General features: G+C 37.1%; 1 protein-coding gene across 1 annotated transcript; it reads left to right on the plus strand.

Annotated features, from left to right (window-relative positions):
• The first annotated feature begins 7,415 nt into the window (after nt 1-7,415).
• On the plus strand, nt 7,416-15,777 carry LOC145983092 (uncharacterized). Its single transcript, XM_083116365.1, has 2 exons — nt 7,416-7,544; nt 14,203-15,777. Exon 2 carries the CDS (start codon nt 14,221-14,223, stop codon nt 15,478-15,480), a length of 1,260 nt encoding a protein of 419 aa, XP_082972491.1. The 5' UTR covers nt 7,416-7,544; nt 14,203-14,220; the 3' UTR covers nt 15,481-15,777.
• Nucleotides 15,778-21,872: the final 6,095 nt, after the last annotated feature.

The following is a 21,872-nucleotide window of genomic DNA, read 5'->3' on the forward strand; positions in this document are numbered from 1 at the left end:
ATTGAGATGTACAAAATCAAAGTTTTCTAATAATGTGTCTTTGTATTCATAGCTTTTGTAATTTTGTATTAGATGAGAGTATAAGACAAAAATGAACTGTAAAGTATTTCACTGAAGCATTGCAAATGGTCTATGGTGCTCAATTTTATATATGATGTGTATATAATAATCATACGTTTATGCTGAATTGCTGAATATTTATATTATTATAACTGTACAGTAACAATAATTAACCTAATTTGCACACAAATATTTCAGTATTAAGTGTAAATAAAAACAAGTTCTTGCGCATATTTTAATTTGTGGTATTTTGTGCACAAGGTCTCCCAAGGCCAGTGTATTAGTATGAACACTACAAACCAAGGTTTATATGCACGAAGATGATGTTGACCTAAATGAGGGTGTCACTTAGTTCGCTCTCGATTTCACCCTTGTCCTGGAGTGTCGGTTGTGTTGAAACGCAAAGCAAGAAGTAATAAATAGAATTATATATTTTACCAAATGCATGTATGTAGTAGCTATGCATGAGTAGGTAGTAGCGTACGCAGGATTTCATCAAGGGGGTGTTATTTCTAAAACTTTTTTTCCAAATTCACATTACCATTGTTGTATTATACTTTAATTAAATAATAATCACAATTAATTAATAATACTTATAATTAATCAATTAGCTGAATTAATACTAATAATACTACTAATACCACTACTGCTACTATTAAGTAGTAGAGATCTACATAAATATAGTATTTATGAAAAAAAAAAAAAAAGAAGAACGAAATTACTTTCTAGTCATTCGATTTTTATCAAATCCTGGGAGCATTTTTTTTGTTTCTTTGTTACGAAATAATTTTCTGGTCAACGAGGTGAGACATTTCAAGGGTGAAGAAGATCGATAAATACAAGAAAATATATTAAAATAAATTGATATAATCAAAGTATGGAACTCATCCAAGTAGCTGCGGTGATCTCGTCGGTAGAGCGTCTCACAAGTGACAATCACACGGGAGATCCAGATTCGATTCCCGAAATTGGTTGGAATTTTTCCGGCTTTTGCCCCGCATAAATGTTCCCGATAATTGACATCTGGTATATCTCGCTGTTCTTACCAACAAAACATTTTACAATAGTTAAGCTTATTGTCGTTTGAATAATTGTCTAGTCAACAAGGTGAGATATTTTAAAGAGAGACGTTCAAACGTGCTGCGGTAAACAATATAATGGGAAGGCGAATTCGTGACTGTATTCTTGTCCGCCTAGCCTTTGTCTATACATTAGACTCTTACAATGTACCAATAACTTTATTTAGTTAATTCTCATTGTTCACACACAAAAAAATACATGTTCGTTGAACACTGGCGTACGTAGAGGGATGGCCGATGGTGTTCCAGCCCATACCGAAATTTTGAGAAAATCAGAATTTTCAAATAAAAATCCGTTAAGAACTTTAAAAAATCAAAATGTGTAAATGCGAAACCTCTTTTAAAGTGAATCCCGATTTTGTCTTTGAATACAATTTTAATAGACTGAAAAGCTCCAAAAATACGAAATATTTTATTATGCATCCTGTCCTCCAAAACGAAGCCATGTGTTATCCACATTTACTATCCCAGCCCCTCCCGAAAAAAAATAATTATTCGTACGCCAGTGTATTGAACATTGTTGCAACTGAGATACAAAACAACTTTTTTTCTCTTTTAAATCATAGTTACCCTAACCTAACCTCATAAACTCGTGTTTATTTTCAAGGCATCACTCTGAAAGACGCGTGTGTTTGGAATGCTGTGCTTTTCTCCATGCTGCATGGAAATAATAATTCAAATTATTATTATTATTATTATTATTATTATTATTAATAGTAGTAGTAGTAGTAGTAGTAGAAGTAGTAATAGTAATATTATTGTCCCAGATCTTTGACTGAAAAATTGACCATTTTTTTCCCCACAGCATTTTTCATAATATTTCACAAGCTCAAGGGGGAGGGGGTTTAAACCCCGTAACCCTCCCCCTTGCGTACGCCACTGTGAGTAGGGACCATTTATTATTCATGATTATAGTACACGGATGTGTACTATTTATTGTATTCATCTACAGACATTATTAGAATAATTAAATTAAGAAGACTTAGGTGGGCAGGCCAAGTGGCACGAATGGAAGAGGACAGAAGAGTTTACAGGATTCTTGTTGGGAAACCTAATGGTTAGAGACCAGTAGGAAGGCAAATACGAAGATGGAGGAATAACGTTGAGATAATTGGAAATCGGCAAAGATGGAAAAGATTGGATTGATCTTGCCCAGGAGAGGGACAGATGGTTGTCTTGTGTTGCTACCGCCATAAACCTTCGGGTTTAAGAAGGCTAGAGAGTTAGTTAGTTAGTACACGGTTGTACTTAGGTTTCCACTGGGCAACTACATAGGTGCATAAAAGAGAAGGTAAGCACAAGTGGAAACTAAATGCAATCGTGTTATTTGTATGGACGTTCTTTATTTTTATCGTACTGTTCCATCGTAAATCAATTAAAAATACGTACCAGAAAGCAAGGATTATCTCGCCCTAGGCAGATAACATAGTACAATGTTAGCTCTGGTTAGAATTTGTGTCGTTATAGTTGAATTTGCATGTCAGCCAAAGCAAACGCAATGTGTTTGCTAGAATGAAATTCGCCCAGCAAAAGTGTGAAGGTGATGTATTGTCTAAGGTTCCTGCGTAGCCAAATTGTTAAAATTCACACTTTAGTGCGAGTGGTCACGGTGGGAGCTGTAAAATTTCGGTGTTGACCCTGCATCGTGAGGAAAATTGGGAAGCTACTTGAAAGCAATGCACCAGGGGCGCCGAAACCCGGGGTGGGGACGAGCTCCCCCCCCAGTTCTCTGTTGGGCCCCCACCCTATAAGGGGTTCAATGTATAACCACAGATAAAGATATATCTGTGGTATAACTTTCAACACGATTTCACTTTGTAACAAAATATTATTTGCATGATGGAAATTTCATAAATTCATTATTTGAGGGCTCTGTGGGAAATTACGTAGGATTCTGCTCTGAAACGGACGTTTTGCTCTAACTCAGTATTTAGTTTTCCAAATACACAGTTAATTAAAGAAAACGCAAGGTATATTATGATTAGGTACCAGAATATAGAAAGAAACATGGGAATACTGTAGTCCTCGCGTTCTTGAGTGAGAACGTGCCTTGCCTACAGTACGTGGCTGATATGGGGATACATAACTACAATAAAAAAAGAGACTGTCCTTGTCTTTGAGACAAGGAGCATGGTTTCGCGCCTGCTAATGGCATTAAAATGGCTTAATCATGTCCCAATCTCAGAGAAATAAAAGTATTTTGTGGAAATACCAAAAAGTAACAATTTCGTGGAACATTAATTATCTAAATTGAACTACTAATTATCGAACAAGGACGGTAAAATTAATAACGAAAGGTAGTACATGTTTTTAATTTATTATAATATTATACTCATTTGGTTCGGAAGAAATCTATAAACGATATGCATGTTCCGATCAGTACTCATGGTGCATAGTTAGAGCAACTATTCAGGAGGTTATTTATAAAATTTAGGCCCCTATAGGGCCTTTAGGCTATTCTTTGTTTTGGGCATTATCATCATTATTTCCATTAATTGCATGCTCTGTATTAATAACACTTTTAAGCTTTAAAATATACACACATCTGAGTAAAAATTTGACTTGAGTTTAGACTTGTATGGGTTAAAATGCCATACTGAAAAGATAAGTTATTTAAATGCTAAAAACCATCCCTTCTACCTTTTTCATGGAAAAGCAAGTAAAAGGACTTGAAATGTTGATTTATTTTGCTATTATTACAAATTTAAGGAATTTCAATAATCGATGGTCCTTGTCGCGAGGGGATTGCGCACCCCTTAATTTTCTTTCGCACCTCCTAAGTTCAACTGAAACATATTGAACGCCGAATGTTAGGTACTGATGCAACAGGCAAGCACTGAAAGAGATTCCAATATACATACTTTCTTGTACTGGCAGCTGCATCTATAAGATCAGCATATTTCCTCTTTTGTTTCTTCAAGTGGTGTGTTTCGTTTTCGATAATTGCCTATAACTTAATGTGAGTTATGTTTTTTTGCGTTTTGGCATTGTTGATAAACGGTTTCTTTTCCGCCTGCTTGTTCTTCCTCGCACCGAAGCAAAAATTTCAGCTGCTATCAAAGATATCCTCTATATACATTTGGTATCACGAGGTCGTGCTCGGGAAATTGTATTTAATGCGAGTTGTAACGTGAAGGGTAGTTTTCTTGTTAATACGTATGTTCACGAATAAATTTTACAGTTCGTTGAGCTAGTGCGGCAGAAGGGATTTTATCGAAGACGAAGTTGCTGTGCACTTCGCGTTTTGTCCTGAAGTGGCAGACGGAAGGTACATATTAATGTACTATGTACAGCTGACCCAAGACTTGCAGCTGACCGCTCAGGAGAAGATCCCTGACGGAAGTGAAGTGACGTAGCAGCAGGCGACTCCACTATTAGGGTCGGGGGTGTGCACCCTGAGTGAAAAACACGTGTGCAGCGACGCAAGTCGTTTAGGGTTACCAGACGTTCTCTGGGTTCTCTTTTACCCGGACAAATCCTGTTTTTCGGGTACTATAAATGTTCCGGGCGGGTTTTTAGGAAAATTTGGAAATATCCTATTTTTTGGGGTATAGACAGCTGCTTAAGATTAGTAACAAAATGTTATTTGTAAACAATTATTAATATTGTTTCCGTTTTCAATTTCAAAGTAAAGAAATACAACACTCTCAGTTGCAAGCGCAAAGAAAATAAACTTTTCTTGCAACAAAGAAAAATTGTTGGACCTTTGCGTCTCTTCTGTTGTCACCGCCGCGCCTCGTGAGGTTTTGATTCCAAAGCATTTGTGACATCTACCGCGGCTCTTGGTGAGCAGCAAGTTTCTGACAATAGGTAAGAATATGCAATTCGCCGCGGCTTAAATTGATTTGACTTTCATGGCAGAATTCAGAAATAAACAGTATTTTTTAACTGCCGTACATTGTTGTTCCATGGCAGTGGAGTAGTGAAATTCTGTCGATCAGTAATCTGAACCATGCCAAAATGCAAATGTGTTTTTAGTGACGTCTTACAAAAGCGGTTTCCTGACTTTAGGCCTGGAAGAAAAAAAACTCCGAGGCAGAACGTCAATTTATGCCATTTTTTTAAAGTAAGAGACCAAGCTTCACAACCGTATAATATTAGGAGCATACTGAATAAATATTAGAATATTAAGACATTTGCCTACAATGAGGCCTATTATTAGTTATACGGAAAAGGAGTAAAATTATTTTACAGGGGTGTGTGATCTATAAGCCCTCCAAAACACCAGTAAGCACAAAACGTGTGTCTTCGTCTAAAGTTAACAACATTTTGCAATCTAAAAATGCCTTCTTTTTTAAAGTTTGTCATTTGGTAACCCTAAAGTCGTTGCCGTATATTTTTTTAAAATTATTTGAAATACAGTCTAAATAATGCACAGGATAAGCAATACAAAAGTATTCTGGCCACTGAAGGAAAAGCAGCAAACTGTTGCTGCGAACACACGCTCTGCGTGCTTGACGCAAATCAACTCCCACGCACTTTGAAAAGCCGGAGCGGAAGACTTTCTGCTACCCCTAAAATCTGCAAATGGACCGGTCCTTTCCTTCACACCCGCTCCCCGAATAGGGATGAAGTTGCCCCCCGCTCTTGCTATTTTTTCCCCCGCACTATGCTAAACCTTATCTACCAAGGAAAAGCAAACTGTCCTTGCCCCCCCCCCCCTCCCCCCGGGTTTTGGCACCTTGCTCTCCCAGTTTTGAAAGGTTGCATCCGTGTTTCATGTTTTCCTTATTTTCAGCATCGCACCCCCTAAATTTCTTTCCGCATCCCCTCAGCACCCCTACATGATTAATCCTGGCGCCGCCGCTGCTTGTCACTTCTGCTTCTTCAGCGTCTCATTTTTGTGCAACCCCTGGTCTTGCGGCCCCCACGCTGTAGCCTAGTAGCAAATACTCACTGCTACTATTTAAGAAAAGCAGAAAGACTAGTGTGCTTGCTTTTACGCTATATTTTTCTTGCGAGGCTGAAAGTAGTTTGTTCTTTGCATCGCCTCAAGAACTATTTACGAAGCATGATGACACAGAAGCGTCTCAACTTTGTGGCACTGTGTCAAGATGCCTGTAAACATATGTGTGCTACTTCATACTGCATTACTGTAGCTAGTGTCACTTATATAATGCGTAACCAACGATAAAAAATATGTTTGTGTGTATATGTGTGAGCATGTGCGAAGATATTAAACTCCCATAAAGGATTGTGGGAAGAAGTACAATATGTAAACAATAGGTATATGATAATAAAATTCTCAATCAAAAGTTGCAGATAAAATATTGTTACATAACTATGTAATCACAATGTTGAGACTTTTTTTGTCTAGCTCATAAAGTTCTATGTACAATGTGTTTCAATAAAATGGTAACTGAATAAGGAGTGTTTTGGATACTTTTAGTTATATTTTTATTGAAACACCCTGTACCTTGATAGGTAGTTGTTGTTTGAGCTAGTAATTGTAATTACAAAGATTCAAATGTTGAATCAAGTGTGTATATTCTTAGGTCTCTCTTTCGGATTCTTTAAAATAAAATAAAAATTACTACCCCTCCCGCAAACGGAAAGAAATCTGTCTTTACGCTTTGCTTAGCTCCCCCCCCCCCCCAAATGTCTGAGGGAATCGACGCCTATATAGTGAACTCCGATCTCGAAAGACAGATCGACAGATTTGATGTTGGCCTTCTAAGTCAGCGGATCATTATCTTCTGGTAATATTAATGATGCCGTGTATCCGCTACTGTTGCCCAATACTCTCCAGATAAGCTACAAAATCGCATCTGAACTTCTGAGAAGTCAGCGATAACGGACATATTGGAGAGAGTAATGGAAAAATTCCTCCATCACCTTGATGTCATTCGCTTAACTAGGGGAGGTGGGGAGGTCGTATAGATAACTTGTAAGGCGTGATATACCATTGGAAACCGGAAGATACTTTTTAAACACATTGAATATCTTCACAAAGTTGCAGTAGTATTAATGACGCCTATTAAGGTTCACACATGCCGTAACATTAGTTTTTACCAACGTTTCCTTACACTCGCTGCCTCACACCCGGCCCTGGTTCCAACAACAAAAAAAAAAAAACCTAAAGTAAATTTTGCATTTGTCTGCAAAGTTACATTGTGTTTTCAGCTGTCTCTCCTCTTGCGAAATATTTCCACTGTTCTATACCGTTCCCCATCTATCGTGCCGACAAAAAGTTATTACGTAACATCACGTAATAACAGCAATCACGGACTTAGCCCTGAGGAACAAATTACTAGACGGGATAAAAGTCGACGTTCGTGCTGCCATCTGCAGTTGAGGTATGAAGCTATTTGAAGCACCAAGCGCTTAATCGCATTATCTGTTGGAATTCCACGATAGGAAGGCAGGAGCTTCTTGTGTGTCATTTCATTACTCACTGGTCTACGGGTAAGTTTTTCTTAAATATTGCAGTCTAAGGATATGTAAATTCCCTTAAAAGTAATTCCAAAACCACTTGACTGTACCTCCTCGAGAATTATGTCCCATTTGTTTTTAATTGATAGATTTCGAAGTTTTATGTAATAAAAAATGTGTTTAGTGCAATGAAAGCATAGATAACAGAGATATTTGATCCCAAAGTACGGGCCGAGTAAGTAAAAAAAAAGACCGCCTATCTCAGAGTACTTTGGCCCTTTTCTATTCGTAAGAACTGATTGTATGCACACTCAAATAGCGTACAAACACGTCCAAATGATAACGTCATCAAACGTAGCACTTCTAACCTAGTAAAAACCTCGAAAAAATTTCTATGAGCGTCAAAACTAACATTCATAATCATAACCTAACAACGTATAATTACGAACGGCAATAAATCTAACACTCCTAACGATAGTTTCATTTCTATTTTGGTTTCGTAAGTTTTCAGTCCTTCATGTTTATGAATCTGTAGGCAACGTCCTGTCTGGTGTTGTCTTGGATTGTCGTTTTCGGTGCTATATTCACTTGCGCAAAGACTTTGCTCAGGCGCTGTGCTGCTTGAGGTTAGAGAAACAGAGGTATCCTGTAAGTTCACCATCACACAGCTCCGCCAGCTAAAGACAACAGGAAACAAACAAAATAATCATCTTAAACAATACATTTTTTCTTTACTTTTAGGGGGATACAGAGGATCATACGTGACTATGTAATACACAGGTCCAGACTTTGGGAGGAAGTTGGGGGTACGAACTCAGGCCGTGTCCGAAAGGTGCAAGACCGTCCTTGAAGCGACCATACTTCAAGAATGGTCTCGCAGTGCGGTCTGGAAGTCGTGGACTGGGAGTGAAGATCTTTCGAACTGCACTTCGACTGCAGCGCCAAATACGATCAGTAGATATAACCCAGGACATATTGGTTTTCCACGTTTAAAACACTTGTTTTTCACCACAGAAATCACATAGTATTTGCAAATGCACTTATACATACATTTCCACAGAACTACAACAAACAACTTTCTGGCTTTCTACTTCCGCGATTTCAAACAAATGAACAACAAGTCCGCTTGTCACGTGACCGAGCATGCAACCTTCGCGTGCTCTTCACTGTGGTCTTGATACCTCGTGAACTTGACGCTTTCGAACTGTACTAGGTGACGTCACTTCCGCCAAGACCATACTCCAAGTACGTACTAGCCCCGTATAGTTGGCTGCACTTTTTGAGACTCGGTGTAGTGCAGGTGTATCCAATGTCAGGGTGGTGCAAGGAAATTAGGTTCAACCAACTAGACGGAAAGCGGTGTTCAAGTTCAGAAGATTCAGCAAAGGCCTGTCTGCTACTTTAAACGGTCATTTGATTAGTTAGCACGCACCACGTGACCATACACCAAACATACATATACCTTTCGGACAGAGCGTAAGGCTTCCGGCTGCAAAGGGGCTGGAGGAAAATTGCTTTGAAAAGGGCCGCAAAATAGACAAAATAATATGCATTGTAAATGTACTAAACATATAAAATATCACCTGAAGGAGCTTTATTTTACTTTATTACTTATTCTTCTCTTTCTATTATTTACGTCGTTTTTCTACTTCTTGGGTTAACGCGACGATGAAAACAGTAAAGGTATGTCTTCACCATGGTTCGAACTGGGGCTTCTAGATTGACGTTGACCACTCTGTCATTGAGGCCCTATTATTAATAATAATTTGAAGTAGAGAGTAGTATTTGAAGGGGGATGAGGATGGATGGCAAGGATGGCCACATCTCCCCTTTAGAAATCGAATGCCAACCTAAAATTACATATTTAACACGTATAATTTGATTTCAGTCATAGTAATTTACATTAATGCGATAATTTCAAATTCAAGTTGTGTTTCTTGAGGGAGCAACACTATTATCGGGGTAATATGCCCCGTGAAAAAAAGATCTTGCTTTTCCCATCGTGAAAAAAATCTGCGGAGGTCCATGATTAGGGAAGCACACATATGATTTCTGGCCTCCATGCAAGATTGGTAATAAAAATTTACTTAACTGTAGACCGAAACAGGGTGTTCATTTTCTGAAATATGTGTGGTTACAATTTGAATTGTGCACTAGGAATATAAAATTTCTCGTAATGACGTAACCTATATTGGACATATTATGTGTAGCCCTAAGGAAAGATTACATTTCCTGTGTGTATTGTGCTCTAATCTTGTGTCTGTAGAAGGTCAAACACATTCTGCGTTGGCAAATATTTAAAAGCCTGTAACGGACGCAAGAACATTTTTAAAAACGTAGATCCCTTTGCGAAAAATAAAAACATCTTGTTTACTTCTAGGTTTAGGATTCTGGTAACACCCTGTAACTTTCCGTTGATTTTGGTTTGCCCTTTTAAGTCCACTTTATGCACAAAAAGGTTAATCGTGACTGGAGCTACAGTTTAAAGTGTGATGCAAAAGCACTGTGCCAAGTGGCTCCACAGGGTATCGACTCGGTACCTCTTGATTACAAGGCGACGATGTTACCACTGCACTTTCGGGGAACCCCTTATCAACCTGATAAATCGAAAAGGATATATGATAGAGATCCTTTTGTGGTTGAATAGGGAACAACATCTTGTACCAAGTTGAATGTATTTTCAGGTAGTGATCACCCAGAGGGAAGTTACTTCATCACTTGAAAAATACACAGTGGGAACAAGGGTTGAGTAACACCTCTCCCAAAGTGTAAGTTTCACGTCGCATATTCTGACTTCATTGTCTCTCTATAAAAACATTTTGAAAAGTAAATTAAAAAACTTTTAATGTCGCCTTAGACTTCAGCCCTCGCTACGGACCTGGTGAAAAAATTTAGAGCGTTGTCGGGGTAACTGTGTACGCGTTTCCTTCAACGAACCATATGACTGACATATCACGTGACGTGGTCTATGGTATTACCTACCACCTGTTTCTGGATTGTTGCAACCATACACGGGTCATCTAATTATTATTTATGTACCAACATTTTAATGTCCTGTCGACATTCTGCTGGAATGTACCATACATTAACTGTCTAGGGAGGCGGATGTCACGGGCTGCTAATTTAATAAATAACTAATTAACTCAACTGAACTCAACTGAGCTGAGCTTAGCAACGCAACAACGAAGAAGAATCTCTCGCCTCACCTGCTGGGCGAATTAAACATTACATGAAATATAATACGGTCAGGATAAGTGCCTAACAGTCGGAGTTACCGAGAATAAACCTAGGAGGATTTGATTTTAAATACCTGAAATGACGTTACATAATACTACGGTGTTTCTGAATATACACATATATTAAAGCACAGATAAAAACACAGTACATCTTGCCCTCTTTCACTCGATCTCACATTCATACTCTCATTCCATGGCATATGGCGACAATATGACAATTACAAAGGTTAGATTAATTACTACTTTGACCATACTCTTGTTATGTCTGGCTACATTGCCTTTTACAATTTATCGTTTAGGATTTTAAGCATAAAGTGAATAATTGTTCCTTGTGCGAACCCCTTCTATCTTTTCTGAAGGTATAAATATATTCAATGAACTGTCGTTTGCGGCTAACATAAACTCTCATCTTTAACATTTGATTACTCCGCCGGAAAACAGATGTCTAGGGATGCCATAGCACTGATTTAAGTTAAGCAATGATTTGATTTACGCAGATTCGCGATAGATTGTCGTCATCTCTCTCACACACGCACATGGTTGGATCTTACCTTCGCTGCATTCCCTCTGACCTGGGTTGGGTGAAAGTGGTCCTACAGTTTTGGAAGGCCTCCCCACACTCCATCGTTGCACCTCGCGGTTATCCTGGTTGGCGAAAGTGGATCAGTCGGCAGCTCCATCTGGCCTCATCGGATCCTGGCTTCACTCGTTCACTGTCGACTCCATACGACAACTTGCGCAATAATAGGTCAGTTCTTCGCGGTCACTCGTAAGTACAGATACGTGACTTGGGCGATGAGACGAACATACGCGATGAGCCATTCGCGGTTTCACATGGATATCAAATGTTATTAACTTTCACTACTTAGGACGTTGTTTCGGACGATTGACACGGGTGGACGTGTCTGGCGTTATTCTCACATAACCACACGTATGTGCACGGATGCGTAAACGGCGAGGGGGAGAAGGACCCCCTGGTTCTATTCTGCTCTACTCCATGGCTCTGAAACACTCACTCGAGGAAAACAAATCCAGACCTCGAGTCTGCTTGCAACTCGCAGCTCGGTCGCGCGTAGCTCACACTCCGGTGGCGATTGTAGGCAAACTGTGTAAAACTGTTTCAAATCATCCCTTTTATTCCAGATTTGAACGTAGTGACGCGCTACCCTCTATGATCAGGTGCTTGTTTATTGTTTCTGGTGCTTTGACCGTTGTCCTCCTATCCTGGTCAATGCTCACTCCGGTCCTTAACCTTTGGTAGCAGCCCCTCGCGCAGAGATTAGGCTAACTCTTTCTCCATTGTAGTCAGTCACGAAAAGCAAGGACATCTCAGTAGGGTAGCTTCTCCCTTTCAATTCAGCGTTGAATCTTTAATAATTCATAACTCCCGTAGTTCTGTTCTGATTAGGCTCAAATCTTGGAATCAGTACTTTCATGATGTGGTCTTCCGCTGGTTAAAATCTTATCCAATTCGGTCCATTGGTTTAGAAGTTGCATTTTTCTTGTTATTCCCATAAGAATGCATGTAAATCCGAATTCGGGCGAAAAACGGTGGTTGAGCAATCTAGTGTTGGCTAAGGCAGTTCGCTAGACACCTGTATTCGCGACGGATATTAATAATACCAATTGCAATTAATTCCTACTAACGGGCAATTAGATTAATTACTTGTCACTCAATATTTGACCGTTATACGGATGGCTCACGATGTTGTAAGCCCCAGATATCCACATACCCCAAGAGCCTGTTGAAATATTTTTTTTTAAAAAAAAGGGAGCGCTTTAAAGCCTTAAATCTCGAAAGAATGTCAGCAAAAACAAGCCTGTTCCGTTAAGGGTTTAAAGAGCAGAAGTAACAGTTTAAAACTCAATTCAGGTGCATTTTTGAAACATGAACACTTATTAGGGGCCCAGTATAGCGAACCAAAGTGCTACCACAGTTAATTCATTCATTTTCACACTGAAATACTTTAACCCGCCTGATTCTCTAAAGAAGATGAGTTGAAACCAGGTGAAACGTGATGTGTCATATTTCAGACATATAGTACGATATTTGTAAACTTTCCCTTATAGTACAGTCATGGACATTTCTGGATTACAACAATTACACTGAAATTCAATGGGGTCATTACAACCCAGAAGTGTCCGTGACTGTACCATCCCTAATAATAAGATGTCGTAGGGAGAAACAAAATAAAGAAATGCACTAAAAACTGTGTGTTCAGCTAGCACTCCGTTGGATGCAGTAGCAATGAAATTCTGCAAATTAGAAGCGACCATTTAGAAGCAACCAAAATAATATAGTTAACTTTCTCAATACATTCTCCAGCTTTTTCGCTTAATGTGTTTTGCACTTTGTGTGAACGAATTTGTATTATGTAACGTTTACTTTTCTGTGTGTACTTTTTCACCATATATCTGGTTGCTAGCACATACAAATATGCCCAAGGTTGCTGGGTATATTCAACTATCAGGATGAGGATTTCAAAGCTTATCAAGCCATCTGAAAATTCCCAGTAGATGAAATTCTTCAACCTTCTGTGCCTGCCTGTTGTTTACATTAGAGGAACATCATGAATATGCTTTCGGTTACAGTCAAGGTTCTGGGTACTTCATAATGGATTACTATCAATGCTATTATTTCTAGGGTATTTCTGAGCGTTTATCTCCTCAAGACAATGACTCAGGATCTTAATTATTGATTTCTTTTTATCGAGACATAAAAATAAATCTGTGTGTGTTCATTCAATTAGTTGAGAGCTAAATAAAATTCAAAAGTGTCCTTCAAATTTGTATGTAACGTCATACAAATCCTGTTATCCTCTTTCAAGACACTAAGTTAATAGTGAACCTATGTGCTCTGATGTTGCATTTTGTAAAATAGCTTTCGATGGAGTAATGAGGCTGGATTGATTGATTGATTCAGTTTGTTTCACTTCTCTTTTCTGCTACTTTTGGCGAATTGCTAAGATGAGGATGAGTGATGATATGATGAAATTGATGAATGAACACTCACAAACGACCATGCCCAGGCCGGGACCCCTGGCGTCCTAGCGCTAAAGACGCAGGAAATATTAGCTTCCGCTCCATCATAGCTTAGGGCCTGGATCCCACAGTCAGTACAGGCTTCTGTGGGAGTTTGTGTTGTGTTGTCAACATGTGTCGCTTCATCCCTTTGATACTACCACCATTCATCCCCATCGTCGTTATTAGCCAATGTGGCAGTAAGGCGATGTAAATTAAACCGAATCATAATCAATCATCGACATCTTACTCAGGACTAACTGGGGAAATGGAGCAGCATCCTACTAGTATCGATGACAAATCAATATTCATTGCCTCTTGATAACCAAATTATTTGTCTAATTTTAGTTTCTCTCGTATATGCAATCCTCTTTAAGTAAATATTTTATAATTAATTATATCAATATTTACAGCTAAATTCGATATCATTACAGGCGAAACAATTCTTCGGGATGACAGGGAACCCACCAAATGATCACTCATGGTTAAATGAGGAATTCTTCACAGCCGCTTTGCGTCATGGAGAATCGGACCCATATTTGGAAGTTATCAACTGTGACGTTCATGTTGGGACAAATGTCGGAGACAATTACATTAGTATCGTGTACAGGGCAACCGTCGAGGTTCAGGCGACAAATGGGAAGAGGAAATATAAGCTAGTGGTGAAGTGCGTTCCAAAGAATGAGGTGAGAAAAGGGTTCGTCGATGACATGAGCTTATTTCTGAAAGAAATTGAAATGTATAATGTAATATTTCCAGAGTTCTTGAGGTTTCAGAAAGAGAGGATTGGCAAGGAATTATTCTCCTCTGTTCCACATTGTTACTACACTGTTCTAGACAATGAGAGGGACTGTCTGGTTTTTCACGATCTAGCTGTCCAGGGGTACAAGATGGCTGACAGGAGGAAGGGACTGGACTACAAGCACTGCCGCTTGGTGCTGAGTGACTTAGCCAAGTTTCATGCTCTTTCTTACGCAATGAAATGTGATGACTTCGAGAATTTCAAAGAAAAGGCAGAACGTTTTAAGGAATCTGTATACTGTGAGAAGAATAAGGAGATGTATTCTCCTTTCACAGACCGACAGATTCAGATGTCGTTGTCGCTTCTTGAGTCTCTACCGGAGTGTGAAAAGTTTGTCAGGAAAATGGACGGTATCAAGGAAAACATGTTTGACATGATTATAGAAATCTGTCAGCCTGAGGAACCACTGTCTGTTATTGGTCATGGTGATTTCTGGGTAAACAACATGTTGTTTCTATACGAGAATAAAGAAGACGGTGCAATCCCTAGGAAAACAATGCTCCTAGATTTTCAAATCGCCCGCTACGCGTCGCCAGCGTTGGACCTTCTGTATTTCATCTACACAAGCACAACTAAGCAGCTGAGAGATAATCACTTGGAAGAACTACTCAGAACGTACTACAACACATTTGTGCACACTGTAGAAGAACTGGGTTTCGTTGTCGAATTCTCCCTTCAAGATTTGAAGCAAGATATCGAAAAGAAGCTTTTGTTTGGTTTTGTAACAGCTTGCACCATTCTTCCTGTTGTGATAACAAATCCAGAAGATGTTCCTGATTTCGATTCCCTGACGGAAGAAGATTTGAAACATCCAGACAATGAAAAATTTGATTCATTTTTCAAAAATGAAGAATTGAAAGTCAGACTTAGGGACATTGTATGCGAGTTAGATGGTAGAGTAAAGTTTTAATTTCAATGTCATGCAAATATAATATTGTATTGATACACTATCATTATTTGTAAGTTTTAAGATTAATTTCTTTTAGTTTCTGCTTTACCTCTGTAATTAGCGCATTGTCATGTTTATCGAACTTTCTGTTCTGCAGTGTTAGAATAATGGAGAGAGTGTATTGATTGAGACGGAATCTCCTAGAATGTATTTAATAAACATATTCTTGTCGATCATGTACAATATCTCCGATTTTGTTATTTAATCAAGGTTGTTTCATTTTCAATCATTTATATGTACAGTAGCGCTAAAAAATTACATACATTAAAATTATTTTTGAAAACATTATATATTATTTAAAAAAGAAAGTCATTGATATATTAAACGTTGTGTGTGTTATGTTAGAAATATTTATTTCTTATGTGTAAATATTTATTTTTTTAGCTAAGTAGATACGATGCATTTTCTTTTTAACGCAAGACTACTGTATTTTCAAATTGTTACTTTCAATGCTAGTTAGTTCTAATATTTTGAATATAATGGCAAAATAGATTCGTGCAGTGTGATGTATGTGTAAGTATGGTAAAAGAAAGACTGAAGGTCACACTTTATATGTCGAAAAGCAAACTTCCATATATTTATTGCTTTAAAGCCAATGGCGCACACTGCGTTAATTGGCAATAGCAATAAGCTGACAAGTTATTTTACTACAAGTTTCCACTGCAGCGATTCGTGTCTGAGGTGTCAACGTTCCGAGGCAGACTGTTGTCGACCCTTGCATCTCTCAAAATGAAACCCTGCATTCGGACTGGGTTTGTAAGCCATCCTGTAGAATACACGGCATTTTGAGAGGAGGTGCTGTATCGATTACAATCTTCTTAGACTCGCAATTTATGTTACGTGATCAACAGAGCACGGATTTGTAGGCACTAAAAAACTATCCAAGTAGGCAGGTTAGAAAGGAAGAAAAATTGGGGAAAAGACCAGAATATACCCACTTACTACAAAAGGACTTAATATGCCTAGCTATTCTTCTTAACACATTATTCGATCATATTTATATGCAGCAGTTTCTGCAAAGATGTAAAGTTGTTTTTGACCTTAGGAATGTGAACTATTTTTCAATTTTGCTGTTGTACTGTCTTGTTGGTTTGGAATAGAATTTGAGATCACTTATGATGCATGCAAGTCAATTGATCTGATAATACATAATACACTTCACACAAAAAGTTTGGAATATTGTTATGTTAGACAATAGGTGATAGACACGGCCTTGGAATGCAACAACACATGGTATCTGTCTGGTCGACGTTCTCGTCTTTTCGCCGACATATGCCACCGTGCCTATCACCTATTGCCTACTATCGGATTAAGAATTATAGATACTCCAGTTTAGACTGCAATTAAAAATTAACCAGTAGACCTACATAAATGGGACGAATGGGAGAGGAAAGAGGAGTTTACAGGATTCTTGTTGGGAAACCTGATGGTAAGAGACCTGTAGGAAGGCCAAGACGAAGATGGAGGGACAACGTTGAGATGGACCTAAGGGAAATCGGTAGGGATGGAAAAGAGTATATAGAACTTGCTCAAGATAGGGAAAGATGGAAGGCCTGTGTTGCTGCAGCCACGAACCTTCGGGTTTAAGAAGGCTAGGGAGTTAGTTAGTTAAACCTACATAAAAAGGATTTCATTTGATTTAATTTGCTTTATTTTATTTCGCCTTTTGTGCCACTTTTGGCTAATTTGCGAAGATGGGGATGAGTAATGACATGATGAAATTGATGAATAGACATCACAAACGTACATGCCCAAGCCAGGATTCGAACCCAGGACCCCTGGAGTCGCAGCGCGATGTTCTAACCACTCCGCCACGGGGGCCGGCTACATAAAAACGAGTTACATCACAATTTATCTTATACAATTCTGCGTTAGTGTACGTATGCTAACCAAATTCTTTTTTGAGGATGCCTTCTATTTTTTGTCGTCGCGAGAACAAAAAAAAGGCCGGTTATTTTGAGTTTTGGAAACGATCGCTCTTTTTAAATTCTATAAATACAAAAAGGGTTGCCCGATCGTAATTGAATTTTAGTATGGTACAGATAGAAAGGTTTTGAACACAAATCGTAATTTTGAGATTTTTAAAATGTGTCAAAGAACCATTATCATAAATTTTGCGAATCAACTTTTTCTTAGTATTGGGTAGTCCTACAAATACAATATTGATCTTGCTTTGAAGCTCTTTTGCATCTGTTTTTAAAATGCACTATTATTGTCAATTCACATTGCGAAATCGATTTTATATGGATTTTTATTCAGCGGAGTAACTGTGTACATGGAAGATGGCAACACTACAAGAACTGACTCGCAGCGCCAGCCTCCAGTTTTCACGGTTCAACGGACAACGCTGTGTGACGCGTTGCCACGTTCTGCATACACATTTACTCCGCTGATTAAAAATCTGTATAAAATGAATTTCGCAATGTGAATTGACAATGATAGCGCTTTTTAAAAACCGATGCCAAGAACTTCAAAGCAAGACCAATATTGTATTTATAGGACTAGACTACCCAAGTTTTTTTTTCGCAAAATTGATGAAAACGGTTTTTCGACATTTTGAAAATTTGAAAATTACTGTTTGTATTCGAAACCTTTCTGCCTGCACCATACTAAAATTTCATTACGATCGGACAACCCCTTTTTCATTTATAGAATTTCAAAAAAGAGCGATCATTTGCAAAATGAAAATAACATAACCCCCCCTTTTATTTTGTTCTCGCGCCAATAAAAATGGGAGCCATACTCCAAAAAGAATTTGGTTAGCATAGATTAACGCAGAATTGAATAAGTTAAATTCTGATGTAACTGGTTTCTATGTAGGTCTACTGGTTAATTTTTAATTGCAGCCCAAACTCTAGTATCTATAATTTTTAATCCGACAGTAGTATAATAATATTTCAAACTTATTGTGTCTGCAAATGTTCAAATATCGCGTTAGGTTTCGTGAAAATATTTGAGGACATGAATTAGCTGTTTACAAACAGTAACCGCAGATCCTATTATTACACTTAAAGGAACACTTACGTCATTCTAACCGGAAAATCACACGCAACTAAACGTGGGGAGATTATGGGAGCGATCACCTCCTTCCCTAGACATCTAGAACAGGCAATAAAGTGCCAATAAACCTTGGTGTAAACGTTGATGTGAATCATGCCCCTCGATCCTCGTAACAAGATCGACCTGTAGGAGGATGATATTTTCCCTAGTCGGTACCAGTAGTATCGGAACGCGCCAAGGCCTGTTTTCTCCATGGGTGGTCTTTTATTTGCATATAATTAAGAACTAATTTGCATAATATGAATAAATTTGCATATCATTAGAATACTTTACATTTATGTATTTGCATGTTTATAACTTTTATGAATATATAATTATTTATTTTATGAAAAATATGTATATAGAAGGTAATTAGAGGTACTAAACGCTATGCATATGTTTTTATATTCATTACTGCAAAGTATGTAACGTATCAATCGATAATATTAATGTTTATAATATTGAAAATAAGTTTTCTATGGTTTATGAACCGCTATGAACGGTGGTAATGGGTGTAGGTACAGGTTCAATTACGATTGGGGACGGTCCCGGTGCTCGAACCCGCGATATGTAATATTATTAATTAGTACTATGTAATAATGTATGTTATTATGGTATGAAAGACGATGATCTCAGACGCCAGACAGGAGACTGTGAACTCCGCAGGTAGAGGAGAAAGGAATTTGGGGGAAGAGCGGTCAAGGTCAAATGACGTCAGAACGTCAGAACAAAGGAAGAAGCTGATTCACCAATCAGAGAACGCGTCGGTAGATTTTCAGAACCGGTTTTTTCAAGGTTAACCAGTACGCAAGAACAGGGGAAAGCTATGCAATACTGTAGGGCAGGGGAGGTATTCAACCAGACAACAAAGGATGTCTGAGAATGCGCAGCAAGGGTCAAATCTCTGAAGCTATGCGGTTTCCGCCGCCAATTAATATTCCGCTCAGGTTTGCCTTCAAGGCACAGGACGCTTTAGCGCAGGTTTTTTTTATCTGTACTATGAAGAAGGGAGAGCTATTAGGGACGGGGCCTACAGTTTTCACCATTTTCTTTTATCACGGGGTAACGAACCTAGGACCCTTTGATTATTGATTTAGGTAGTAAATGTATGTCACTGTGTGCTATTTAACTTAATTTTGAGTTTATTTTTTACCAAACTTTGACTTTATGTCAAACATTTTCACAGCTTATCCTTATTTTTACCAAAATAACACTATTTGTACTATTCAGGCAACACTTTTATTAAATTTTGGACTCACAAAGACATTTTTTTCAACGTTTAACTTATTATTTTACAACTTTATATTAATTTTTTACCAAAATAACACTATTTGTACTAATCAGCAAGATTTTTTATTAAATTTTGGACTCACAAAGACATTTTTTCAACTTTTAACTTATTATTTTACAACTTTAAGTTAATTTTTTACCAAAATAACACTATTTGTACTATTCAAGCAACATTTTTTATTAAATTTTGGACTCACAAAGACATTTTTTTCTACGTTTAACTTATTATTTTACAACTTTATATTAATTTTTTACCAAAATAACACTATTTGTACTATTCAAGCAACATTTTTTATTAAATGTTGGACTCGCAAAGACATTTTTTCAACTTTTAACTTATTATTTTACAATTTTATGTTAATTTTTTTACCAAAATAACACTATTTGTACTATTCAGGCAACATTTTTTATTAAATTTTGCACTCACAAAAAACATTTTTCAACTTTTAACTTATTATTTTACAAGTTTAGGCTTATTATTACCAAAATAATACAATTCAATCTGTTCAGGAAAGACTTTTAGTCGCATTTTCGACACACAAAGTGTGTGTTCTCAACTTCTATCTGTTTATTAGGCTTATTATTACTCAAATAACATTATTTATACTATTCAGGCAACATTTTTTTATTAAATTTTGGACTCAGAAAGATATTTTTCAATTTTTAACTTATTATTTTACAACTTTATGTTAATTTTTACCAAAATAACACTATTTGTACTATTCAGGCAACATTTTTTATTAAATTTTGTATTTACAAAGATATTTTTTTACAACTTTTTAACTTATTATTTACAAGTTTATACCTATTTTTAACCTAAATAACACTATTTATACTATTAAGGAAAGACTTTTAGTTATATTTTCGACACACAAAGTGTGTGTTCTCAACTTCTATCTGTTTATTTCACAAGTTTAGGCTTATTATTACCAAAATAATACAATTCAATCTGTTCAGGAAAGACTTTTAGTCGCATTTTCGACACACAAAGTGTGTGTTCTCAACTTCTATCTGTTTATTTCACAACTTTAGGCTTATTATTACTCAAATAACACAATTCTATCTTTTCAGGAAAGATTTTTAGTTACATTTTCGACACACAAAGTGTGTGTTCTCAACTTTTATTTGTTTATTTTACAAGTTTAGCCTAATATTTACTCAAATGACACTATTTATATTATTCAGGCACCATTTTTATTACATTTTGGACTTTCAAAGACACACACACACACACACACACACAGAGAGAGAGAGAGAGAGAGATTTTTTCCAAGTTTACAGGATTATTCTCTAGTTTACTCAAATAACACAATTTAGATGTGTTTTGAATTATATTTTGGATGCAAAAGTATGTTTTGACAAGTTCTACCCTTTTATTTTACAAGTTTAGGCTTATTATTACTCAAATAACACAATTTAATCCAGTCAGGAAGGATTTGTTATTATATTTTGGATGCACAAAGAGATGTTTTCAACTTTTTTACTGATTTTTTGCAGGGTATGTATTAATTTGTATTTATTTTGTTTCGTATCATATATACATTTACAAATTTTTAATTTAGAGTTTAGTATTTATTTCATTTTTTTTCAAAAACACTAAAGAAAAAGTACTTTTAGCTAAAATGTAAGCCACAGAATATATTATTATTATTATTATTATTATTATTAGGGTTTACTGATTTCCACTATGCTATTTTTGGTTCTGTATTTCTATATGTATTTATTTAGGTCAGGTTACGCCTGCTACGTAGGAAAGTTTGTTTATTTTAGAGTTTGCTGAGTATTTTGTTACTTTTATACTAGGTAAAGTTTTCTAAATATATCAGGTAGAGCTCCATCTATATACTTTTGTTTTTGCTGTTTGGAGATGATGCGATCAGCATCACTCTCCATCTGCTTTTTATTTTATGTACCCAATATTATTTTGAGGCTTAGTGAATTCTAGAGCCTATTTATGCAGAGAGAGGGCTTGAAAATTTTGATCTCAGATAACCCACAACTATTTGTCAGAGTATTTTAAAGGA

This window comes from Lepisma saccharinum, unplaced genomic scaffold, assembly GCF_977018435.1.
Source record: "Lepisma saccharinum unplaced genomic scaffold, izLepSacc3.1 HAP1_SCAFFOLD_639, whole genome shotgun sequence".
NCBI classification, from domain to species: domain Eukaryota; kingdom Metazoa; phylum Arthropoda; class Insecta; order Zygentoma; family Lepismatidae; genus Lepisma; species Lepisma saccharinum.

Excerpts from the sequence above, each read along its gene's own strand:
- LOC145983092 (XM_083116365.1), top strand. The coding sequence starts at position 14,221 with ATGACAGGGAACCCACCAAATGATCACTCATGGTTAAATGAGGAATTC.